Source organism: Panulirus ornatus, chromosome 7 (assembly GCF_036320965.1).
Source record: "Panulirus ornatus isolate Po-2019 chromosome 7, ASM3632096v1, whole genome shotgun sequence".
NCBI classification, from domain to species: domain Eukaryota; kingdom Metazoa; phylum Arthropoda; class Malacostraca; order Decapoda; family Palinuridae; genus Panulirus; species Panulirus ornatus.
This window is the reverse complement of record NC_092230.1, coordinates 47777447-47805176: the sequence shown is the minus strand read 5'-3', so window position 1 is coordinate 47805176 and position 27730 is coordinate 47777447. Positions and strand designations below refer to the sequence as shown.

The 27730-nt window shown below is 40.3% G+C and overlaps 1 protein-coding gene across 7 annotated transcripts in view; it reads right to left on the bottom strand.

Moving 5' to 3' along the window:
• The window catches only part of LOC139749612 (uncharacterized), a 327271-nt gene that overhangs the window by 20857 nt on the left and 278684 nt on the right, over positions 1 to 27730 (bottom strand). For all 7 annotated transcript variants that reach the window (XM_071663735.1, XM_071663737.1, XM_071663738.1 and 4 more), the window contains 2 exons: positions 22205 to 22468; positions 12224 to 12367 (listed from right to left, as the gene is read on the bottom strand). In XM_071663735.1, the coding sequence (XP_071519836.1) occupies positions 12224 to 12367; positions 22205 to 22468 (408 nt within the window). The remainder of the gene's footprint in view (positions 1 to 12223; positions 12368 to 22204; positions 22469 to 27730) is intronic.

The window sequence follows — 27730 nt, the reverse complement described above, 5'->3', positions numbered from 1 at the left end:
GCTATGGATAGAGTTGTGCGCAGGAGGATGGATGTGCTGGAAATGAGATGTTTGAGGACAATGTGTGGTGTGAGGTGGTTTGATCGAGTAAGTAACGTAAGGGTAAGAGAGATGTGTGGAAATAAAAAGAGCGTGGTTGAGAGAGCAGAGGAGGGTGTTTTGAAATGGTTTGGGCACATGGAGAGAATGAGTGAGGAAAGATTGACCAAGAGGATATATGTGTCGGAGGTGGAGGGAACGAGGAGAAGTGGGAGACCAAATTGGAGGTGGAAAGATGGAGTGAAAAAGATTTAGTGTGATCGGGGCCTGAACATGCAGGAGGGTGAAAGGAGGGCAAGGAATAGAGTGAATTGTCTCGATGTGGTATACCGAGGTTGACGTACTGTCAGTGGATTGAATCAGGGCATGTGAAGCATCTGGGGTAAGCCATGGAAAGCTGTGTAGGTATGTATATTTGCGTGTGTGGACGTATGTATATACATGTGTATGGGGGTGGGTTGGGCCATTTCTTTCGTCTGTTTCCTTGCGCTACCTCGCAAACGCGGGAGACAGCGACAAAAAAAAAAAAAAAAAAAAAAAAAAAAAAAAATATATATATATATATATATATATATATATATATTTTTTTTTGCTTTGTTTCCTTGCGCTACCTCACAAATGCAGGAGACAGCGACAAAAAAAAAAAAAAAAAAAAAAAAAAATTCTATCACGTACTCCCACAACTCCTGTTTCAGGAGTACTGCTACTCCTTCCCTTGCTCTTGTCCTCTCACTAACCCCTGACTTTACTCCCAAGACATTCCCAAACCACTCTTCCCCTTCACCCTTGAGCTTCGTTTCACTCAGAGCCAAAACATCCAGGTTCCTTTCCTCAAACATACTCCCTATCTCTCCTTTTTTCACATCTTGGTTACATCCACACACATTTAGGCACCCCAATCTGAGCCTTCGAGGAGTATGAGCACTCCCCGCGTGACTCCTTCTTCTGTTTCCCATTTTAGAAAGTTAAAAAAAAAAAAAAAATATATATATATATATATATATATATATATATATATATATATATATATATATATATATATATACATATATATAGTCTTTTTCCAAAACTCTTGCATTTACCTCCCTAACAACCCCATCCATAAACAAATTAAACAACCATGGAGACAGCACACACCCCTGCCACAAACCTACATTCACTGAGAACCAATCACTTTCCTCTCTTCCTACACGTACACATGCCTTACATCCTCGATAAAAACTTTTCACTGCTTCTAACAACTTGCCTCCCACACCATATATTCTTAATACCTTCCACAGGTATATATATATATATATATATATATATATATATATATATATATATATATATATATATATATATATAATTATATATATATATATATATATATATATATATATATATATATATATATATATATATATATATATATATATATATATATATTTTTTTAATACTTTGTCGCTGTCTCCCGCGTTTGCGAGGTAGCGCAAGGAAACAGACGAAAGAATGGCCCAACCCTCCCCCCATACACATGTATATACATACGTCCACACACGCAAATATACATACCTACACAGCTTTCCATGGTTTACCCCAGACGCTTCACATGCCTTGATTCAATCCACTGACAGCACGTCAGCCCCGGTATACCACATCGCTCCAATTCACTCTATTCCTTGCCCTCCTTTCACCCTCCTGCATGTTCAGGCCCCGATCACACAAAATCTTTTTCACTCCATCTTTCCACCTCCAATTTGGTCTCCCTCTTCTCCTCGTTCCCTCCACCTCCGACACATATATCCTCTTGGTCAATCTTTCCTCACTCATTCTCTCCATGTGCCCAAACCACTTCAAACCACCCTCTTCTGCTCTCTCAACCACGCTCTTTTTATTTCCACACATCTCTCTTACCCTTACGTTACTCACTCGATCAAACCACCTCACACCACACATTGTCCTCAAACATCTCATTTCCAGCACATCCATCCTCCTGCGCACAACTCTATCCATAGCCCACGCCTCGCAACCATACAACATTGTTGGAACCACTATTCTTTCAAACATACCCATTTTTGCTTTCCGAGCTAATGTTCTCGACTTCCACACATTCTTCAAGGCCCCCAGAATTTTCACCCCCTCCCCCACCCTATGATCCACTTCCGCTTCCATGGTTCCATCCGCTGCCAGATCCACTCCCAGATATCTAAAACACTTCACTTCCTCCAGTTTTTCTCCATTCAAACTCACCTCCCAATTGACTTGACCCTCAACCCTACTGTACCTAATAACCTTGCTCTTATTCACATTTACTCTTAACTTTCTTCTTCCACACACTTTACCAAACTCAGTCACCAGCTTCTGCAGTTTCTCACATGAATCAGCCACCAGCGCTGTATCATCAGCGAACAACAACTGACTCACTTCCCAAGCTCTCTCATCTCCAACAGACTTCATACTTGCCCCTCTTTCCAAAACTCTTGCATTTACCTCCCTAACAACCCCATCCATAAACAAATTAAACAACCATGGAGACATCACACACCCCTGCCGCAAACCTACATTCACTGAGAACCAATCACTTTCCTCTCTTCCTACACGTACACATGCCTTACATCCTCAATAAAAACTTTTCACTGCTTCTAACAAGTTTCCTCCCACACCATATATTCTTAATACCTTCCACAGAGCATCTCTATCAACTCTATCATATGCCTTCTCCAGATCCATAAATGCTACATACAAATCCATTTGCTTTTCTAAGTATTTCTCACATACATTCTTCAAAGCAAACACCTGATCCACACATCCTCTACCACTTCTGAAACCACACAGCTCTTCCCCAATCTGATGCTCTGTACATGCCTTCACCCTCTCAATCAATACCCTCCCATATAATTTACCAGGAATACTCAACAAACTTATACCTCTGTAATTTGAGCACTCACTCTTATCCCCTTTGCCTTTGTACAATGGCACTATGCACGCATTCCGCCAATCCTCAGGCACCTCACCATGAGTCATACATACATTAAATAACCTTACCAACCAGTCAACAATACAGTCACCCCCTTTTTTAATAAATTCCACTGCAATACCATCCAAACCTGCTGCCTTGCCGGCTTTCATCTTCCGCAAAGCTTTCACTACCTCTTCTCTGTTTACCAAATCATTTTCCCTAACCCTCTCACTTTGCACACCACCTCGACCAAAACACCCTATATCTGCCACTCTATCATCAAACACATTCAACAAACCTTCAAAATACTCACTCCATCTCCTTCTCACATCACCACTACTTGTTATCACCTCCCCATTTGCGCCCTTCACTGAAGTTCCCATTTGCTCCCTTGTCTTTCGCACTTTATTTACCTCCTTCCAGAACATCTTTTTATTCTCCCTAAAATTTAATGATACTCTCTCACCCCAACTCTCATTTGCCCTTTTTTTCACCTCTTGCACCTTTCTCTTGACCTCCTGTCTCTTTCTTTTATACATCTCCCACTCAATTGCATTTTTTCCCTGCAAAAATCGTCCAAATGCCTCTCTCTTCTCTTTCACTAATACTCTTACTTCTTCATCCCACCACTCACTACCCTTTCTAATCAACCCACCTCCCACTCTTCTCATGCCACAAGCATCTTTTGCGCAATCCATCACTGATTCCCTAAATACATCCCATTCCTCCCCCACTCCCCTTGCTTCCATTGTTCTCACCTTTTTCCATTCTGTACTCAGTCTCTCCTGGTACTTCCTCACACAGGTCTCCTTCTCAAGCTCACTTACTCTCACCACCCTCTTCACCCCAACATTCACTCTTCTTTTCTGAAAACCCATACAAATCTTCACCTTAGCCTCCACAAGATAATGATCAGACATCCCTCCAGTTGCACCTCTCAGCACATTAACATCCAAAAGTCTCTCTTTCGCATGCCTGTCAATTAACACGTAATCCAATAACGCTCTCTGGCCATCTCTCCTACTTACATAAGTATACTTATGTATATCTCGCTTTTTAAACCAGGTATTCCCAATCATCAGTCCTTTTTCAGCACATAAATCTACAAGCTCTTCACCATTTCCATTTACAACACTGAACACCCCATGTATACCAATTATTCCCTCAACTGCCACATTACTCACCTTTGCATTCAAATCACCCATCACTATAACCCAGTCTCGTGCATCAAAACCACTAACACACTCATTCAGCTGCTCCCAAAACATTACATATATATATATATATATATATATATTTTTTTTTTTTTTTTTTTTTTTTTTATACTTTGTCGCTGTCTCCCGCGTTTGCGAGGTAGCGCAAGGAAACAGACGAAAGAAATGGCCCCCCCCCCCCCCATACACATGTACATACACACGTCCACACACGCAAATATACATACCTACACAGCTTTCCATGGTTTACCCCAGACGCTTCACATGCCTTGCTTCAATCCACTGACAGCACGTCAACCCCTGTATACCACATGACTCCAATTCACTCTATTTCTTGCCCTCCTTTCACCCTCCTGCATGTTCAGGCCCCGATCACACAAAATCTTTTTCACTCCATCTTTCCACCTCCAATTTGGTCTCCCTCTTCTCCTCGTTCCCTCCACCTCCGACACATATATCCTCTTGGTCAATCTCTCCTCACTCATTCTCTCCATGTGCCCAAACCATTTCAAAACACCCTCTTCTGCTCTCTCAACCACGCTCTTTTTATTTCCACACATCTCTCTTACCCTTACGTTACTTACTCGCTCAAACCACCTCACACCACACATTGTCCTCAAACATCTCATTTCCAGCACATCCATCCTCCTGCGCACATCTCTATCCATAGCCCACGCCTCGCAACCATACAGCATTGTTGGTACCACTATTCCCTCAAACATACCCATTTTTGCTTTCCGAGATAATGTTCTCGACTTCCACACATTTTTCAAGGCTCCCAAAATTTTCGCCCCCTCCCCCACCCTATGATCCACTTCCGCTTCCATGGTTCCATCCGCTGACAGATCCACTCCCAGATATCTAAAACACTTCACTTCCTCCAGTTTTTCTCCATTCAAACTCACCTCCCAATTGACTTGACCCTCACCCCTACTGTACCTAATAACCTTGCTCTTATTCACATTTACTCTCAACTTTCTTCTTCCACACACTTTACCAAACTCAGTCACCAGCTTCTGCAGTTTCTCACATGAATCAGCCACCAGCGCTGTATCATCAGCGAACAACAATTGACTCACTTCCCAAGCTCTCTCATCCCCAACAGACTTCATACTTGCCCCTCTTTCCAGGACTCTTGCATTTACCTCCTTTACAACCCCATCCATAAACAAATTAAACAACCATGGAGACATCACACACCCCTGCCGCAAACCTACATTCACTGAGAACCAATCACTTTCCTCTCTTCCTACACGTACACATGCCTTACATCCTCGATAAAAACTTTTCACTGCTTCTAACAACTTGCCTCCCACACCATATATTCTTAATACCTTCCACAGAGCATCTCTATCAACTCTATCATATGCCTTCTCCAGATCCATAAATGCTACATACAAATCCATTTGCTTTTCTAAGTATTTCTCACATACATTCTTCAAAGCAAACACCTGATCCACACATCCTCTACCACTTCTGAAACCGCACTGCTCTTCCCCAATCTGATGCTCTGTACATGCCTTCACCCTCTCAATCAATACCCTCCCATATAATTTACCAGGAATACTCAACAAACTTATACCTCTGTAATTTGAGCACTCACTCTTATCCCCTTTGCCTTTGTACAATGGCACTATGCACGCATTCCGCCAATCCTCAGGCACCTCACCATGAGTCATACATACATTAAATAACCTTACCAACCAGTCAACAATACAGTCACCCCCTTTCTTAATAAATTCCACTGCAATACCATCCAAACCTGCTGCCTTGCCGGCTTTCATCTTCCGCAAAGCTTTTACTACCTCTTCTCTGTTTACCAAATCATTTTCCCTAACCCTCTCACTTTGCACACCACCTCGACCAAAACACCCTATATCTGCCACTCTGTCATCAGACACATTCAACAAACCTTCAAAATACTCATTCCATCTCCTTCTCACATCACCGCTACTTGTTATCACCTCCCCATTTACGCCCTTCACTGAAGTTCCCATTTGCTCCCTTGTCTTACGCACCCTATTTACCTCCTTCCAGAACATCTTTTTATTCTCCCTAAAATTTACTGATAGTCTCTCACCCCAACTCTCATTTGCCCTTTTTTTCACCTCTTGCACCTTTCTCTTGACCTCCTGTCTCTTTCTTTTATACTTCTCCCACTCAATTGCATTTTTTCCCTGCAAAAATCGTCCAAATGCCTCTCTCTTCTCTTTCACTAATACTCTTACTTCTTCATCCCACCACACACTACCCTTTCTAAACAGCCCACCTCCCACTCTTCTCATGCCACAAGCATCTTTTGCGCAATCCATCACTGATTCCCTAAATACATCCCATTCCTCCCCGACTCCCCTTACTTCCATTGTTCTCACCTTTTTCCATTCTGTACACAGTCTCTCCTGGTACTTCCCCACACAGGTCTCCTTCCCAAGCTCACTTACTCTCACCACCTTCTTCACCCCAACATTCACTCCTCTTTTCTGAAAACCCATACTAATCTTCACCTTAGCCTCCACAAGATAATGATCAGACATCCCTCCAGTTGCACCTCTCAGCACATTAACATCCAAAAGTCTCTCTTTCGCACGCCTGTCAATTAACACGTAATCCAATAACGCTCTCTGGCCATCTCTCCTACTTACATAAGTATACTTATGTATATCTCGCTTTTTAAACCAGGTATTCCCAATCATCAGTCCTTTTTCAGCACATAAATCTACAAGCTCTTCACCATTTCCATTTACAACACTGAACACCCCATGCATACCAATTATTCCCTCAACTGCCACATTACTCACCTTTGCATTCAAATCACCCATCACTATAACCCGGTCTCGTGCATCAAAACCGCTAACACACTCATTTAGCTGCTCCCAAAACACTTGCCTCTCATGATCTTTCTTCTCATGCCCAGGTGCATATGCACCAATAATCACCCACCTCTCTCCATCAACTTTCAATTTTACCCATATTAATCGAGAATTTACTTTCTTACATTCTATCACATACTCCCACAACTCCTGTTTCAGGAGTATTGCTACTCCTTCCCTTGCTCTTGTCCTCTCACTAACCCCTGACTTCACTCCCCAGACATTTCCAAACCACTCTTCCCCTTTACCCTTGAGCTTCGTTTCACTCAGAGCCAAAACATCCAGGTTCCTTTCCTCAAACATACTACCTATCTCTCCTTTTTTTCACATCTTGGTTACATCCACACACATTTAGGCACCCCACTCTGAGCCTTCGAGGAGGATGATCACTCCCCGCGTGACTCCTTCTTCTGTTTCCCATTTTAGAAAGTTAATACAAGGAGGGGAGGATTTCCGGCCCCCCGCTCCCGTCCCCTCTAGTCGCTTTCTACGACACGCGAGGAATACGTGGGAAGTATTCTTTCACCCCTATCCCCAGGGATAATATACATATATATATACATATACACACACACACACACACACACACACATATGCACATACACACACACACACACACATACATATATATACATATGAAAAATGTAAGAACAATTTAGAAACAAACTTTTAGCTTGAAATGAATGAAAAAAAAAAAAAAAAAAAAAAAAAAAAAATGAATGAATGTCACATAATGGTTCAACCTCTGGCTATGGAAAAAAATATATATATATATATATATATATATATATATATATATATATATATATAATGGATGTGGAAAGGGAGCTGTGGTTTCGGGCACTATTGCATGACAGCTAGAGACTGAGTGTGAACGAATGGGGCCTTTGTTGTCTTTTCCTAGTGCTACCTCGCACACATGAGGGGGGAGGGGGATGGTATTCCATGTGTGGCGAGGTGGCGGTGGGAATGAATAAAGGCAGACAGTGTGAATTGTGTGCATGGGTATATATGTATGTGTCTGTGTGTGTATATATATGTGTACATTGAGATGTATAGGTATGTACATATGCGTGTGTGGATGTGTATGTATATACATTGTGTATGGGGGTGGGTTGGGCCATTTCTTTCGTCTGTTTCCTTGCGCTACCTCGCAAACGCGGGAGACAGCGACAAAGCAAAATATATAAATATAAATATATATGTGTGTGTGTGTGTGTGTGTGTATACGAGTAGATGGGCCATTCTTGGCGCTACCTCACTGACGTGGGAAAAGGTGATCAAGTATAATAAATAGATAAAAATAAATAAACATATGAATAATAAATAAAGGGAGAAAGAATACTTCCCATGTATTCCCTGTGTGTCGTAGAGGGCAACTGAAGGGGGAAAGAGTGAGGGGCTGGAAACCCTCCCTTCCTTGTATTTCAATTTCTTAAAGAGGAAACAGAAGATGGAGTCAAGCAAGGAGTGTTCATCCTCCTTGAAGGCTCAGACTTGGGTGTCTGAATGCGTGTGGATGTAACCAACATAAGAAGAAAGGAGACAGGTAATATGTTTCAGAAAAGAGACCTGGATGCTTTGGCTTTAAGTGAAACGAAGCTCAAGGGAAAAGTCTTGGGAGTAAAGTCAAGGGTTGGCGAGAGGACACAAGTTAATGAAATAGTAGCACTTCTCCTGAAGCAGGAGTTGTGGAGTGTGATACAGTTAAGAAAGTAAATTTTAGGTTGATGTGGGTAAAAATGAAAATAGATGGAGAGATTTGGGTGATTATTGGTTCTTATGCACCTGGTCACAAGAAGAATCATGAGGCAAGTGTTTTGGGAGCAGCTGAGCGAGTGTGTCAGCAGCTTTGGTGCATGAGACCAGGTGTCAGTGATGGGTGATTTAAATACAAAGGTGAGTAATGTGGCAGGTGAGGGTATAATTGGTGCACATGGGGTATTCAGTGTTGTGAATGGAAAGGGTGAAGAGCTTGTGGATTTGTGAGCTGAAAAAAGACTGGGGATTGGGAATACCTGGTTTAAAAAGAGTGATATACATAAGTATACATATGTGAGTAAGAGAGATGGTCAATGCACATTACTGGATTATGTGTTAATTGATAGGAGTGTGAAAGAGAGACTTTTGGATGTTTAACATGCACTGGTTCAGTCCAGTGACATTGCCAGAGATGGCTTTCCTCTTTGGTCACATCTCCATGGCATTATCTCTATAATTAGAGATGTGTGAGAATTGTCTCAAAAGATCTTCCTATGATGTTACTTCACTTTTTTCTTCATTTCTTCAGCCTTGTACAATACTACCATTACTTCTAGTTAAATAATTTCACCTAAGAATGTTATCGTTTAAATTATCTTAAGTACTATAGTTATTCAGTGCAAACAAACAGCACTAACAATGTATAAAGCCATCTGCATGTAAAGGTTTTTGACAATGGGGTGAAGACTAAATTTGTGTGTTTCAGATGAATGAGCACTGCAGACGTCTGAGGCATTCTATGGATATACTAAAGGGTCAGTCCATTAACAGCTAAGGAAACTAGTGTTTTGATAAGAGTTACGCATACTGGATTTTGAAGACCCTCTAAGTAATTTTTCAAGTATAAGTATTAAGTAATGCATTATTGTATGAGGTACTTAGGTGAGAAAGTCTTAATACTGTATGACTGACATGACAAATGTACACAACACTACAAGGAATAATGAAAGATTAGTAAATGGAGAAACTAACACTGACAAAATTACTCCCTGTTACTGAACAAAAATTAGAGAAAATGACAAAACTATTCCCTAATGGAGAAAAAAGATCCCTAATACTGAAAAAATAAAGTGAAGAGTGATAAAACTATTCCTTACTGCTGAAAATATATTTGAGAAACTAACTTTGACAATACAGTTCCTTATTGCTGAAATCAAAAACGGAGAAAAAATAAACTATTCTCTAGAATTTTTGAAAAAACAAGATGAAACTAAGAGCAAGAAAACAAAATCCAATAACTGAAAAAAATAATGGCAAAACTAAGAAAAACAAAATTTCCAATTCCTGAAAAAATAATGAAGAAACTGAGCAACAAATCAATGCCCAATTCCTGAAAAAAAAATGGAGAAATTAAGAGCTACAACACATTTCCTAATAACTAAAAAAATAATGGAGAAATTAAGAACAAAATAATTTCCAGTTATTGAAAAAATAATGGAGAAACTAACAGACAAAACTATTCCCTATTGCTCTAAAAATAATGGAGAAACTAATAGCAACAATACTATTCCATATTGCTACAAAAAATCCAACTGGTTTATCTTTTATCAATCTATGTACACACTATCAATTTTCTCCTGCCACACAAATCACATAATATTGTGCTTATGTTGGAATATAGGCATCAGGAACGTGCACGACCCAAGACAGTGAGACTTCCAAATTAATAGGGGCCACTGTAATACACAGGGAAGCATGTTGCATCATAGTACAAAATCCCAGGAATGATTCTGGGTGCTGCACAGCACAGGCAGCTCTAGAGAATACTATTACATGAGGTGACAAAAGTGCACATAGTCATGGACTGCATTTTCAGCATGTGATGTATGAAAAACAATAATAGTCTATAAAATCAACTTCTTAATACATCAATATAAAAGCTAAAGGGCCCAAATATCTAATCAAATTGGCTGTTGTATCTTTCAATAACAAAAATCCTTTTCCATAATTTCCATGTGAAGACCAGCCACACAAGCACTATCATGATACATTCTTTCTTTGAACAGTGAATTTTCTTTTCTTAATTTTCCCTCTTCCCATAACCTTTCCATCTTTAATGGTCAGGTCTACAAACACACAGCAAGCTCAAATGAATATATACATTTTGGCTCACCAGGCAAGGGATAATAAAACAAAAATAGGAAAACATCTTAAGACTAAGGGGTTTTGCACTTTTCTCATGAAAATAAAGTAGGAGGTACAAAAACAAAATAAGGGATTCAAATATGTTTATCTCTAGGAGCAGGCTGTAATGTGTGTGCTGAAATGTGAATGTTGAACTTACTAGACATAGTAAAGAGATGTTCACAACTTTCCCTAAAAACTGGGATATTATGGCTAGTAATAATCAATAGCATGCTATCATTTCTCTGGTCAAAGTATTTTGAACTGCCACATTAAACACATAGTACTGATATACATTTGTTTACAGTTACCTAAATGACCCAAAATTCTGCACTGGCTCTATGCTTGTTTCTATTCACAGAAAACATGCATAAACTTATTCATGCACTGCCCAAGGTGATGCAGAAAAAACAAATAACAATAAAAAAAATTAAATCAAATACCAAAATAAAAGATTCTGAGGAGGTACAAGTCTAGTAACCACAATATTTCCCCTCTTATAGTTTCCTTCTGAAGCTTTCAAGTTCCTCATGTAAAGCAGAATCCGGAATGCCAATAGAAATTCTTAACTATATGACAATATGCCACACTGGTTATATAAATATAACTGGACATGCAAGAGATATCCAGTTCATTCCTGTTGATAAGCAAATATCAGCCTTATTTCAAGAGAAGAGCCACAGAAATGAATGATCATCATCTCGGTGAGAACACTGTACATATGTCAACAGGCTCAACTGATAATAGGTGAATGGATATAATACTGCTACACATATGCAATTCTTACACTATGATAGGAGCTACATTTCCAGTGTTCTAATATGTACATAGGTATATACAGAGCTCTTAACAAATAAATAATAAAAGAAAGTAACACATTTCAAGAAATAATTATAATGCATTCTAATGATCCTGGATATAAGAAAAGCAAAGAACTTTACAGAAAGACATCTGTAATTAAATTGTATGTGTAGGGATCAGTAACATCAACAAGGAAAATAAAATATCAAAACGGAAGACGTTTCCACCAATATTAACAAACATAATCAGGCCAAGCTCCAAGGAACAATGCAATAAACAATGTCTGATGGAGACTGAAAGGTAATTCATAGTCTCCCTGAAGCCATGCCACATTACATAGGAATAAAGTGGAACTGGTTCTCTGAATTTCTTGATAAAATCTTCTGGCTACAAATACTGTACAAGCAAAACTTCCTAATAAGCACTAGTCACAGCAGGCTGGAACGTTCTGACTAAGTCTTCTAGCTACTCACAGTATGCTTGGGACAGAGGGACTTGAAGGTGTGTTGATCCAAGGTCCACTGGAGCTGGGTGGCACAGGGTACATGGACCATTAGAGAGCACCCTTTCCCTAGGCAAGCCACTGTTGCTCCAGTTTCACTACAGCTGCTACATACCTGTTAATCAGAAGGCAAAGGTTATTCAGATATCAATGATTATATATATTTTTTTTAAATCATATTCTCCATGTCCCGTATTAGCAAGGTAGCATCAAGAACAGATGACTAAGCCTCATAGGGAAAATCCTTACTTGGCCCCCTTCACTGTTCCTTCTTTCACAATGTAAAACAGGAAGGAAGGACTTCCAGTCCACTGCTGCCAACCCTTTTAGTCACCTTCTATGACAAGCAAGGATGCATGAGCAGTACGCTTTCTCCCTATCCCTATTACACATGACAGCTACAGACTGATTGTGAACGAATGTGGCCTTTTTGTCTGTTTTTCTGGCACAACGTTGCTGAAGCAGGGGGTAGTGATGCTGTTTCCTGAGGGACAGGGGTAGCGACAGGAATGGATGAAGGCAAGCAAGTACGAATATGTAAATGTGTATATAGGTATGTCTGTGTATGTGTACGTATTTGTATGTATATGTGTATATGTTGATATGTATATGTATGTATCTGTATGTGTATGGACATTTATGTATATTCTCCCCTATCTCTGGGGACAGGGGAGAAAGAATACTTCACACGTGTCCCCCGCATGTCGTAGAAGGCAACAAAAGGAGACTGAGGGTTAGAAACCCTCACCTCCTTGTATTCACTTTCTAAAAGGGGAAACAGCAGGAGTCATGTGAGGATTGCTCATCCTACTTGAAGGCTCAGACTGGGGTGTTTAAATGTGTGTGGAAGTAACCAAGATGAGAAAAAAGGAGAGATAGGTAGTATGTGTGAGGAAAGGAACCTGGATGTTACGGCTCTGAGTGAAACAAAGCTCAAGGGTAAAGGAGAAGAGTGGTTTGGGAATGTCTTGGGAGTAAAGTCAGGGGTTGGTGAGAGGACAAGAGCAAAGGAAGGAGTAGCATTAGTCCCGAAGAAGGAGTTGTGAGAGTATGTGATAGTGTAAGAAAGTAAACTCTAGATTGATATGGGCAAAATTGAAAGTGGATGGAGAGAGATGGGTGATTATTGGTGCCTATGCACCAGGTCATGAGAAGAAAGATCATGAGGCAAGTGTTTTGGGAGCAGCTGAGTGTGTTAGCAGCTTTAATGGATGAGACCGGGTTACAGTGATGGGAGATGTGAATGCAAAGATGAGTAATGTGGCAGTTAAGGGAATAATTGGTGTACATGGGGTGTTCAGTGTTGTAAATGAAAATGGCAAAGAGCTTGTAGATCAGTGTGCTGAAAAAGGAGTGATGATTGGGAATACCTGGTTTAAAAAGAGAGATATACATAAATACACGTAAGTAGGAGAGATGGCCAGAAAGTGTTATTGGATTACGTATTAATTGATAGGCACGTGAAAGAGAGACCTTTGGATATTAATGTGCTGAGAGGTGCAACTGGAGGGATGTCTGATCATTATCTTGTGGAGGTGAAGGTGAAGATTTGTAGAGGTTTTCAGAAAAGAAGAGAGAATGTTGGGGTGAAGATAGTGGTGAAAGTAAGTGAGCTTGGAAAGGAGACTTGTGTGAGGAAGAACCAAAAGAGACTGAGTGCAGAATGGAAACAGGAAAGAGCAAATGACATAAGGGAAGTGGGGGAGGAATGGGATGTATTTAGTGAAGCAGTGATGGCTTGCACAAAAGATGCCAGTGGCATGAGAAGTGTGGGAGGTGGGCAGATTAGAAAGGGTAGTGAGCGGTGGGATGAAGAAGTAAGATTGTTAGTGAAAGAGAAGAGAGGCATCTGGATGATTTTTGAAGGGAAATAGTGCAAATGACAGGTAGATGTATAAAAGAAAGAGGCAGGAGGTCAAGAGAAAGTTACGAGAGGTGAAAAAGAGGGCAAATGAGAGTTGGGGGTGAGAGAATATCGTTAAATTTTAGGGAGAATAAAAAGATGTTTTGGAAGGAGGTAAATAAAGTGCATAAGACAAGAGAACAAATGGGAACATCAGTGAAGGGAGCTAATGGGGAAGTGGTGTGGAAAGTGAGAGGGTCAGGGAGAATGAGTTTGGTAAACAGAGAAGAGGTAGTGAAAGCTTTGCAGAACATGAAAGTCAGCAAGGCGGTGGGTTTGGATGGTATTGCAATGGATTTATTAAAAAAGGGGGTGTTGTTGACTGGTTGGTGAGGATATTCAATGTATGTATTGTTCATAGTGAAGTGCCTGAGGATTGGCAGAATGCATGCATAGTGCCACTGTACAAAGGCAAAGGGGATAAAGGTGAGTGTTTAAATTACAGAGGTATAAGTTTGTTGAGTATTCCTGGTAAATTATATGGGAGAGTATTGACTGAGAGGGTGAAGGCATGAACAGAGCATCAGATTGGGGAAGAGCAGCATGGTTTCATAAGTGGTAGAGGATGTGTGGTTCAGGTGTTTGCTTTGAAGAATGTATGTGAGAAATACTCAGAAAAACAGATGGATTTGTATGTAGCATTTATGGATCTGGAGAAGGAATATGACAGAGAGTTGATAGAGATGCTATGTGGAAGGTATTAAGAGTATATGGTGTGGGAGGTAAGTTGCTAGAAGCAGTGAAAAGTTTTTATCGGGGATATAAGGCATGTGTACAAGTAGGAAGAGAGGAAAGCGACTGATTCCCAGTGAATGTTGGTCTGCGGCAGGGGTGCGTGATGTCTCCATGGTTGTTTAATTTGTTTATGGATGGGGTTGTTCGGGAGGTGAATGCAAGAGTTTTGGAGAGGGGCAATTGTGCAGTCTGTTGTGGATGAGAGGGCTTGGGAAGTAAGTCAGTTCTTGTTCACTGATGATACAGCGCTGGTGGCTGATTCGGGAAAGAAACCGCAGAAGCTGGTGACTGAGTTTGGTGAAGTGTGTGAAAGAAGAAAGCTGAGAGTAAATGTGAATAAGAGCAAGGTTATTAGGTTCAGAAGGGTTGAGGGACAAGTCAATTGGGAGGTAAATTTGAATGGAGAAAAACTGGAGGAAGTGGTTTTAGATATCTGGGAGTGGATTTAGCAGCAGATGGAACCATTGAAGCAGAAGTGAGTCACAGGGTGGGGGAGGAGGCGAATGTTCTGGGAGCGCTGAAGAATGTGTGGAAGGTGAGAACGTTATCTCAGAAAGCAAAAATGGGTATGTTTGAAGGAATAGTGGTTCCAACAATGTTATATGGTTGTAAGGTGTGGGCTATAGATAAGAGTTGAGTGGAGGAGGGTGTATGTGTTGGAAATGAGATGTTTGAGGACAATATGTGGTGTGAGGTGGTCTGATCGAGTAAGTAATGAAAGGGTAAGAGAGATATGAGGTAATAAAAAGAGTGTGGTTGAGAGAGCAGAAGAAGGTGTATTGAAATGGTTTGGTCACATGTACAGAATGAGTGAGGAAAGATTGACAAAGAGGATATGTATGTCAGAGGTGGAGGGAAAGAGAAGTGGGAGACCAAATTGGGGGTGGAAGGATGGAGTGAAAAAGATTACAGCAATCGGGGATTGAACATACAGGAGGGTGAAAGTCATGTAAGGAATAGAGTGAATTGGAACAATGTGATATACCGGGGTCGACATGCTGTCACTGGATTGAACCAGGGGATGCAAAGTGTCTGGGGTAAACCATAAAAAGTTTTGTGGGGCCTGGATGTGGAAAGGGAGCTGTGGTTTCGGTGCATTATACATGACAGCTAGAGAATGAGTGTGAACAAATGTGGCCTTTGTTGTCTTTTCCTAGCGAGGTAGCAAAAGGAAACAGACGAAAGAATGGCCCAACCCACCCATATGCACATGTATATACATAAACGCCCATGCACGCACATATATATACCAATACATTTCAATGTATACATACATCTATACATATACATACAGAGACATATACATATATACACATGTACATATCCATACTTGCTACCTTCATCCATTCCTGTTACTACCCCACCACACATGAAATGGCACTCCCATCCGCACACGTAAGGTAGTGCTAGGAAAAGACAATAAAGGCCACATTCATTCACACTCAGTCTCTCGCTGTCATGTGTAATGCACCGAAACCACAGCTCCCTTTCCACATCCAGGGCCCACAAAACTTTCTATGGTTTATCCCAGACACTTCACATGCCTTGGTTCAATCCATTAACAGCACATCATTGGATTTTGTGTAAATGTACATAAATATAGTGCCACACATGAAACTAAGAGTCAATTGTTATAAAGCTACATGTATGCGTGCAGAGATAACAGTACATGTGAATGAACAAGAGGAAAACGTGTAGAGGTGACACGCAACTGGCAGTCACATTCTCTGGATACCTGGCAACCCATACTAAGGGCAGGAACTAACAGACTATTCTGTTTCATCCCAAACTTAGTCCAATGGGTCCAACCTTCCAGGAATAAATCTTCAATGTAATCAATATTTTTTACAGACTTTACTGTTTGAGTACAAACCTAGTCTGATGTGGTCCAAAAGGTCCATCAGAAAACAAAATAATTGTCATACAGTGAAGTCTGGCTGTTATGGGCTTTACTTTACTTCCAGTATGAGTCAGTTTTATAAATTTCAACCACTAAGCTAGCCAATACAAGAACATCAAAATATTTCTCTGCAAAAATAGCTGCAGGTTAATATCATTTCCATATGTTCATTAGGGTGATGCAAAAAGTGAAAATGATTTCATGCCAAACTTAGGTAAAGTGTACATTTGTCATCAGTAGCCTTTTGTTTCTCATTTTCCCTAGAAGTCAAGGCAGATAAATCCAGCAAGTACTTGGTATGAACTACATTAAAATGTGTGGGGGCTGAAGAGTACAAGAAATCAGAATCAGTACAGCTACATCTTTTGTACTTGCCAACAATACTTTATCATAATAATGTCTATTTCTCATGTAACAGCAGCGAGTTAATTTTGTCAAAATCAATAAGCAACATAACTCAGACATTAGAAAACAATATGATGGCTGAATGTTGGCAATGTAACCTGGATGAGAAGGAAGGGTTAAGTAGTATGTTTAGCACAAGAAACCAGGATGTTCTGGCTTTGTGCAAAACTTAGGTAGGGGGGAAGGAAGGGAAAAGATTGATTTGGGTAAAATCTGGGGTTAGTGTGAGAGCAAGAACAGAGGAAGGAGTAGTACATCTACTGGAGGGGGTTGTGTGAATGTGTGGCTTAAGAATGTCAAGAAGTGAATCCCAAAATGATGAGGGTGAAAATAGAAGTGGTTTACAAATGATGAGCGATTGTTAGTGTGTATGCACTTAGAAACATACAGAGTGAGAAAGTGAGGTGAATGTCCTGGGAGGAGCTGAGGTCACATTAGTAAATTTATTGTGAAGGTACGAGGAATAGTGATGGGTGATTTGAAAGCAAAAGTGGGTGATGTGGCATTTGAGGATATAACTGGAGAGTATGGGGTACCCAGTGTGAATGATTATGGTTAAAGGCTTGTAGAGCTATGTGCTGAAAAAGGAATGGGAATACCTAGTTTTTAAAAAAAAAAGGGGATTTAAATGAATATAGATGGGCGAGGCAGGTTAATGGTGAGTGGGCATTAACAATTATGCACTAATTGATAGGCTTGCTAAAGGGAGACTTTTGGGTGTAAAAGTGCTGAGAATGGCAGCTGATGAGATGTCTGATCATTTCCTGGAGGAGGCAAGGGTGAAGATTGGCAGAGTTTATGGAAAAAGAGGGAATGATATGGATGGGAAGAGGGTGTTGAAAGTGAGTGAACTTTGAAAATAGGCTTGCGAGATACAATATCTGGAGAAAATAAGTGAAGCAAGGCAAAATATGAAAATAAATGTAAAAAGGGGAGCAGAAGAATGGAAGGTATTTAAGGAAGACGTGCTTACATGTGCAAGGGAAGTATATGATATGGGGAAAGTTAAAAAGTTAGTGAGTGGCAGGATGATAAAGATAAGGTATTATTGAATGAGAAAATTGTGTTGTATTGGCATTACCTGAAGGGAAGGGGTGTGAATGATTAGATGTACAAGAGTATGCATCAGGAGGTCAAGGACTGTAAAAGAGAACAAATGAATGTTGGGATGAGAGGATATTAGCAAACTTGAGGGTGAATAAGAAAATGTTTGTAAGGTGAAAAATGTGAAAACAAGATAACAATTGGGAGCATCAGAGATGAAACTTGAAGGGAAAGTAATAGCAAACAAAGATGAAGTGAAGAAGAGATGACATGAGTATATGAAGGGCAGCTGAATCTGTTAAAGTGGTATATGTGGGGTATTTGGGATGGAGATATGTGAGGTTAGAATCCTGGCAAGTGATTTGGTGAAAAAAGAGGGTAAATTCTTTGACTACGATAAAGTGTGGCAAAGCAGCTAAAGTGATTGGGATTGTAGAAGAATTTCATAAGAAAGGGGTTGACTATATTGTTGAATTATTAGTTTGGATATTGAATGTATGTATTGCTTAAGGTGAGGTGCCTGAGGAGTGGCAGAATGCCTTTATAGAATCTTTATATATAGGCAGCAAGGACAAAAGTGGTTGTATGGGAGTGTAGTGACTGAGAGGGTGATGACACACAGTTGCAGATTCAGGAGGAACAGTGTGGCTTTGGAAGTGGTACAGGATGAATGAATAATGAAAATCTGTGCAAGAAATACTTAGAGAAAGAGAAGGATTTGTAAGCAGCATTCATGGATCTGGAGAAAAAATATGAAAGGACTGATAGAAATGCTCTGTGAAAAATGTTACAAATATATGATGTGCTAAAGAAACCTACAAGAAACAGTGAAGAGTTTTCTTATCTTGAGAGTAATTTTTGTGTGAGTAGGAATAAAGAAGGGTGAATGGTTCCAGCAGGTGGGTCTGTGATGTCACCATAACTGTTTAATGTTTATGTATGGGGTGGAGAGGAAAGTATATATGAGGATTGGGGTGGGAAGGGCCTAAGAGGTGAGTCAGTTTTGGTTTGCTGATGACACAACTGTAGTGGCAAACTCGAATAAGAAACTGCAGAAGCTAGAGTTTGAGTTTGGGAGTGTGTTTGAAAGAAAAAAGCTGAAAGTTACAGCATATAAAATTATGGTCATAAAGTTTCGCAGAGGAATGGGACTGGTTGATTAGTGTAAGTTTGAATGGAGAAAACCTGGAGGAATTTGAGTGTTTTAGATACCTCAGAGAGGACAAGGAAGCAGATGCAATCATGGAAGCTTGTGTTAGCCACTGGGTGTGTGAGGGGCCTAAGGTGCACTGAGAAGTGTTTGGAGAGAAAGTCAATGCCTATGAGGGAAAAGAGTGGAATGTTTGAAGGTACTGTGGTCTCAATGTGCTATATAAATGTGAGGTGTGGGCCCTCGATCAAAAAGTTTCGAAGAGGATGGATGTGCTGGAAATGAAATGTTTGAGGATAATATTTAATGTGAGAAGGGTTGATTTAGTAGAAATGACAGAGTAAGAGAGAGGCATGTTTGTTAGAAGAATATGGATGAGAAAGCTGAAGAGAGTGTGCTAAAGAAATTTGGACATATAGGGAGGATGAGTAAGGAGAGGCTTGATAAAGAGGGTATATGTATCAAAAGGTATTAAGAATATATGGTGTGGGAGGAAAGTTGTTAGAAGCACTGAAAAGTTTTTATCGAGGATGTAAGGCATGTGTACGTGTAGGAAGAGAGGAAAGTGATTGGTTCTCAGTGAATGTAGGTTTGCGGCAGGGGTGTGTGATGTCTCCATGGTTGTTTAATTTGTTTATGGATGGGGTTGTTAGGGAGGTAAATGCAAGAGTTCTGGAAAGAGGGGCAAGTATGAAGTCTGTTGGGGATGAGAGAGCTTGGGAAGTGAGTCAGTTGTTGTTCGCTGATGATACAGCGCTGGTGGCTGATTCATGTGAGAAACTGCAGAAGCTGGTGACTGAGTTTGGTAAAGTGTGTGGAAGAAGAAAGTTAAGAGTAAATGTGAATAAGAGCAAGGTTATTAGGTACAGTAGGGTTGAGGGTCAAGTCAATTGGGAGGTGAGTTTGAATGGAGAAAAACTGGAGGAAGTGAAGTGTTTTAGATATCTGGGAGTGGATCTGGCAGCGGATGGAACCATGGAAGCGGAAGTGGATCATAGGGTGGGGGAGGGGGCGAAAATTCTGGGGGCCTTGAAGAATGTGTGGAAGTCGAGAACATTATCTCGGAAAGCAAAAATGGGTATGTTTGAAGGAATAGTGGTTCCAACAATGTTGTATGGTTGCGAGGCGTGGGCTATGGATAGAGTTGTGCGCAGGAGGATGGATGTGCTGGAAAAGAGATGTTTGAGGACAATGTGTGGTGTGAGGTGGTTTGATCGAGTGAGTAACGTAAGGGTAAGAGAGATGTGTGGAAATAAAAAGAGCGTGGTCGAGAGAGCAGAAGAGGGTGTTTTGAAGTGGTTTGGGCACATGGAGAGAATGAGTGAGGAAAGATTGACCAAGAGGATATATGTGTTGGAGGTGGAGGGAACGAGGAGAAGAGGGAGACCAAATTGGAGGTGGAAAGATGGAGTGAAAAAGATTTTGTGTGATCGGGGCCTGAACATGCAGGAGGGTGAATGGAGGGCAAGGAATAGAGTGAATTGGAGCGATGTGGTATACCGGGGTTGACGTGCTGTCAGTGGATTGAATCAAGGCATGTGAAGCGTCTGGGGTAAACCATGGAAAGCTGTGTAGGTATGTATATTTGCGTGTGTGGACGTGTGTATATACATGTGTATGGGGGGGGGGTTGGGCCATTTCTTTCGTCTGTTTCCTTGCGCTACCTCGCAAACGCGGGAGACAGCGACAAAGTATAATAAAATAATAAATAAAAATGTATCAAAAGAGGGAAAACGAGAAGGGTGAGACAGAATGATGAAGTGAAAGATCTCTAGAAGAGCTGAGGTCTGCACATGTAGGAAGGTTTGAGGCCTGCATAGGACAGAGTAAATTAAAGTGATGTGGCATTCATGCAGCAAGCTGTTAATGGACTGCACCTAAGCACATAAAGAGGCCAAGGAAACCAAATAAAGGTCTTTTAGAGTAAGAAGCAGATAGAGGGATTTGGTGTGGGTGCATTATATATGATAGCTAGAAAGTAGATGTGAACAAGGGAGATCATTCTTCATATGTTACTAAGGTTACCTTGCTTTGTGGGAAATGGTGAACAAATATGAAAAGGATCCTCAGTATTTAAGGTCCCTAAATACCAGGAAATTCTTATATTTTTTTCTTAAGTTTATTTCAAATCAACCCTCTGAATTCTGTGATAATGACAAAAGAAACACTTCATGTAAATAGGTTAAAATTATGTTAACCTCTGAACATTTTCTTGATTTAATTAAAAACCAAAGATCAAGACCATAATCTTTGCCTGTGGACAGACAATGTGGGATCCAACCTAAACTATTTTGGTACAATATCAACTAGGGCTAAATTTAGAGGTGGGGATAACTGCTGGTTTGCAGTGCAATACTGACTCATGACTAAATGTTTTGTTTGGCAAACTTACAAGGGCCAGGTTTGATCTATAAATATATTCATGGTGTTACCTCTGAAAGCTGGTTACTAAGACTAACAATAACTTAATTTGGGTAGGTCTGGTCCCAAAGTCAATGGTTCAGCTCTCAAAAGGTCATGGAGGCCACACCATGCATCACTATATAACACAGGAAAAACATATAGGCACAATACAAATAAAATGATAGATTATTTGTATGAGAGGTATTAGTATGCAACAATGTATATGCAGAGCAAGTTCTGCATGGGCAACCCTAATTGTTTGGTACACTATATGTGTATAGGCATAAAGAAACACAAAAGTCCATACAAGTACCAATAGCTTCATTTATGTTAAGAGGTATCTATGCAGCTTAGTCTTAAATACTACTTTAAAAAGAAATATGAAACTATAGGAGTGATGAATTTAACTCACACTGTCCTGAGCAAGGATAACAGCCTCTTCCAATCCACACAGTCTGCTGTTACTGACATGAACTCCAGGTGCCCACAACAAACAGATTTCATGTACCCAGCATTCTGTCCCTGGGGGTCTCGCCACGGCCGGAGTCGTTGAGGTGGCTGGGTTTTCTTCACTTACAACTTCCTTTACACTACTATCCTTTATAATACCCGGACTGACTGAATTTGGATGATCAGGTGTTTGCTGAGGTCCACCCTCCTTAGCTGCAGGACGACCCTATTGTGAACCAAGGAATTAGAACAAGTTTATCATTTTTATATAAATTCAAAGAAAATCCTTACATCATAGTAAAAGCTATATGCCAGTAACATGCAACATTTAGCTTAAAAAAAAAGGGGGGAAGGGAAGCAAGTTCTGGAAGCCAAAATGTAACCAGAGCTTCAGCACAACACTATATATCTGATGCAAACCTACCATTATTATTCTTATAATTACTTTTTCTTGCTCATGAGAGGTGTTGCAATGTAATAGATAGTTGAAAATTTTTGCAAATAATTTACAATATATCATAAAATGGATATGACAAACACAAGTCTGAATGAACTTGCTGCTTTCATTACTCAACATACAATACACACGTAATGGTTTGCTTTGTAACCCATTACACATGGATATGAATTTTCAATGAGGTAGGATCGCAAAAGTATTATTCACCATTTTCTGTGTATACAGAAGGTCACTCTACCATTGAAGTAACACCTTCCAGTGATCCCATCCAACAGAAGGAAAGGTGAAATAGGTTAGTGACCTTTAAGTTGAAAATAACTTCCTTTGGGCACATATGAACTTCAGCTTGGAGTTAATGTCCTTTGAGGATTTTTATTAAGCTACATATAAAAGCACGAAAGAATTCCGGATAAAAACAACAGATAAAAAAATCTTGATCAAATACTAATAAAATGTAGGCAAGACCAAACAAAATGTAAAAACTCCTCATTTAACTATGGAGGCGGGGGGTTCCAATGTTAACCTATCACTTCCTAAATTTCTGACATGAAGTGACAGCATTTGAATAATTGTCAGTCATTGTACTTTATGTGTCAGACATATATTGGATTTAAGACAAAATCCCTGAACTGTCTGAGATGTAAGAGCTGCTACAAAGACCTATTTTGTGACAAGCCTTGTACATTAATAATTTACCTGAATAGCAGGTAAGTGCAAAAGTGCTGTGACAGGTAATTACCGAGACATATTTGCCTTCAGATACCACACATTTAAATGTTAATGGTTATGCATGTTTAAATGCAAAATATACAGGTATTTGGCAGTACACATCTGATGTCTATCACAAATGAGACTGCTAGTTGAACATCATGGGTATCTAGGTATGACAGCCATGACACATATCACTGAGCATGATGAAAAATAGTTAATTTTTCAACCGCAGTACATTAACCTAGAAAGCTATGACCACCCCAAAGCAAGGAGAGATATAGGTATTCTTGATGTTTATAAAGATGACTGAGACTGTTTTCATGATCAATCAAAATATACAACACGAGTAAAGACTTGTACCACATGCCCAACTCTAAGAGGTTATAGCACAGTTGGGCATCTTATAGACATCACTGATAATGTAAGACAACCAACAAAAATGATTTCAGTGTGGCTACCCAGCTACGAAAATGGTACAATACATCTAACAGCACAGAACCAAGCAGGAAATTATGTCTCTTTCCCTGTAGAGGAAGACAATGTTTTTGCTGTTTCTTCATCTTCACAACAAACAATGATTTGTACATATCCTTCCTTTTGGAGCCGGGTGAATTGAAACCAGAAGGCAAATGACTTGTTTCAATACACTGAGACAACTGGTTATGGATTGGGGTATCTGGTTTTGGTGCCTTATATATGACAGCTAGAGAGCAAATGCAAGGAAATAAGGCCATTTCTCCATCTGCTTCTTGAGCTACCTCATTAATGCAGGAAACATTAAATCAGAATAAAACAAATCATCATCTTAACTACAAATAGATATGCAGGCACTAATAAAAGTGAGGGCGAGTTCTGATTGGAGTGTGGAGAGGGTAGGATGTAATACAGTCCTAGAAGTCTCTTGATTCCTTGTGACTAAAAAAAAAAAAAAAAAAAAGCTACATTTGTTGAGTTCCCTTTATTTAACAACACTAAATTGCATGTGTGTGAAGTGTGTTGTCAGGTGAAAATCCTCCTTCATCTCTAACAAAACCCGATTCTATCATGTCTATGGTGAGGAATACTAATCCAGGATGTAAAATAAAAAAGGGAAGAATTTTACACAATAACAACCAATCAAAGAACCCTATAGTGGCAGGGAATGCTAGATAGAGGGAGAGAAAGGGGTAGGTAATAACAGTGGTGGTTACTCCCTCACTGCCTACCTCTCCTTAATATCTCTATATGCCACCACCACCACCACCTTTTTCACTTTTCACTGCTTCTAACAACTTGCCTCCCACACCATATATTCTTAGTACCTTCCACAGATCATCTCTATCAACTCTATCATATGCCTTCTCCAGATCCATAAATGCTACATACAAATCCATTTGCTTTTCTAAGTATTTCTCACATACATTCTTCAAAGCAAACACCTGATCCACACATCCTCTACAATTTCTGAACCCACACTGCTTCCCCAATCTGATGCTCTGTACATGCCTTCACACTACTTATAGTAATAATTATATTCAGTCATTCCTGCATTGATGTGAATTTTCACTGAACATATTGCCGTATACAAATTTGTTTTGCCCCAAGATACACTAAAAATATACAATGCAGAAAGCCATCTTTAAACACTCATTTATATCAGTTTCATTTTTTGATGAAAATTATTTCTATAATAATTGTTTGCCATTTCCTGTCTTAACAGGGTGGCATGAGAGGCTCATTTGCTCAAATCCACTCTCTAGTTGTCCAACATAATGAATGAAAACCAAACCTACCAACTAAACCCAAGTCCTACATAATAGGTGGTGTCCCCTACTACCTTCTTATGCCTTGGTTCAGCCCAAGAAGCATGTCACTCCCATATACCACACTCATCCAATTAATTCTATTCTATGCACACCATGGATGTGGCCTTTCTCCGTCTCTTTCCTAATGCTACCTCACTAACACACGGAAAAAAAATGGGGGAGGTTAGTACACCAGAAAGAGGTTGGTAATGGAGTTTGGGAAAGTGCGTGAAAGGAGAAATGTGAGAGTAAATGTGAATAAGAGCAAGGTTATTAGGTTCAGTAGGTTTGAGGGACAGGTTGATTGGGATTTAAGTTGGAATGGAGAAAAATTGGAGAAAGTGAAGTGTTTTAGATATCTGAAGGTGGACTTAGCAGCAGATGGAACCATGGAAGCGGAAGTGAGTCACAAGGTGGGGAAGGGAGCGAAGGTTTTAGGAACAATGAAGTATGTGTGGAAGGAGAAAACGTTACCTTGGAGTAAAAAATGGGTATGTTTGAAGGAGCAGTGGTTCCAAAAATGTTATATGGTTGCAAGGAGGGTGGATGTGTTGGAAGTGAAATGTTTGAGGACAATATGTGGTGTGAGGTGGTTTGATAAAGTAAGTAATGAAAGGATGAGTGATGTGTGACAATAAAAAGAGTGTGGTTGATAGAGCTATGGAGAGAATGAGTGAGGAAAGATTGACAAAGAGGATATATGTATCAGATAAGGAGGGAACAAGAAGTGGGAGACCAAATTGGAGGCGGAAGGATGGAGTGAAAAAGATTTTGAGTGATCAGGGCCTGAACATGGTGAAACGCATGCAAGGAATAGAGTGAACTGGAATGATGTAGTATACCGGGGTCAAGGTGCTGTCAATGGACTGAACCAGGGAATGTGAAGCGTCCGGGGTAAACCATGGAAAGGTCTGTGGGGCCTGGATGTGAACAGGGAGCTGTGGTTTCGGTACATTGCACACAACAGATATAGACTTGTGGGAATGAATGTGGCCTTTTTGTCTGTTACAGGCACTACCTTGCTAAAAAAAAAAAAAAAAAAAAAAAGGAGGGGGGGGGGATGCTATTTCCTGTGTGGTGGGGTAGCAACGGGAATAGCTGAAGGCAAGCAAGTATGAGTATGTAAGTCTGTGTACGTATGTGTAAGTACATGTTGGTATGTATATGTACGCATATGTGCATGTATGGGCATTTATGTATATATATGTGTGTGAAGGAATAGGGGTTCCAACAATGTTGTATGGTTGCGAGGCGTGGGCTATGGATAGAGTTGTGCACAGGAGTGTGGATGTGCTGGAAATGAGATGTTTGAGGACAATATGTGGTGTGAGGTGGTTTGATCGAGTAAGTAATAGTAGGGTACGAGAGGTGTGTGGTAATAGAAAGAGTGTGGTTGAGAGAGCAGACGAGGGTGTTTTGAAATGGTTTGGTCACATGGAGAGAATGAGTGAGGAAATATTGACCAAGACGATATATGTGTCAGAGGTGGAGGGAACGAGGAGAAGTGGGAGACCAAATTGGAGGTGGAAAGATGGAGTGAAAAAGATTTTGAGTGATCGGGACCTGAACATGCAGGAGGGTGGAAGGCGTGCAAGGAATAGAGTGAATTGGAATGATATGGTGTACTGGGGTCGACATGCTGTCAATGGATTGAACCAGGGCATGTGAAGCGTCTGGGGTAAACCATGGAAAGCTCTGTGGGGCCTGGATGTGGAAAGGGAGCTGTGGTTTCGGTGCATTATTACATGACAGCTAGAGAATGAGTGTGAACGAATGGGGCCTTTGTTGTCTTTTCCTTGCGCTACCTCGCACACATGAGGGGGAGGGTGTTGTTATTCCATGTGTGGCGGGGTGGCGATGGGAATGAATAAAGGCAGACAGTATGAATTATGTACATGGGTATATATGTATACGTCTGTGTGTACATATATGTATACACTGAGATGTATAGTTATGTATATGTGCCATATGTGGACATGTATGTATATACATGTGTATGTGGGTGGGTTGGGCCTTTCTTTCGTCTGTTTCCTTACGCTACCTCGCAAACGCGGGAGAGAGCGACAAAGCAAAATAAATAAATAAATATGTGTGAGTGGATGAGCCATTCTTCATCTATTTCCTGGCCACCTCGCTCATGCGGGAAACAGCGATCCAGTATAATAAAAAAAAAAAAGGCATAAAACAGAAATGATATTAATACTTTTGACACAAGAAAGCTCATGGTGTTTATTGGCACTTTAAGTTGAATTTGATTTGACCCACATACATGACTGCTTTTGCATGTCTTCAATTACATCTTGATTGCAAGCTACTTCTGTAGCACTTAATGGTGTAGAAGCCTGAGTACTGGCTTTTACTTCGTCTTTCACACTGCGCATTGTTCCACTGAGGGTAAAGAGTTCTAACAATTGAAATCTGGGAAAGTTTCTCACCCTTTTGAAACTGCCTTACCAATTCCAATTTCACATCTACAGAAAATGATTTATGGCTTTTTCTTACATCTAAGCTTTCACAGCTTTTTTGCCAGTCATCT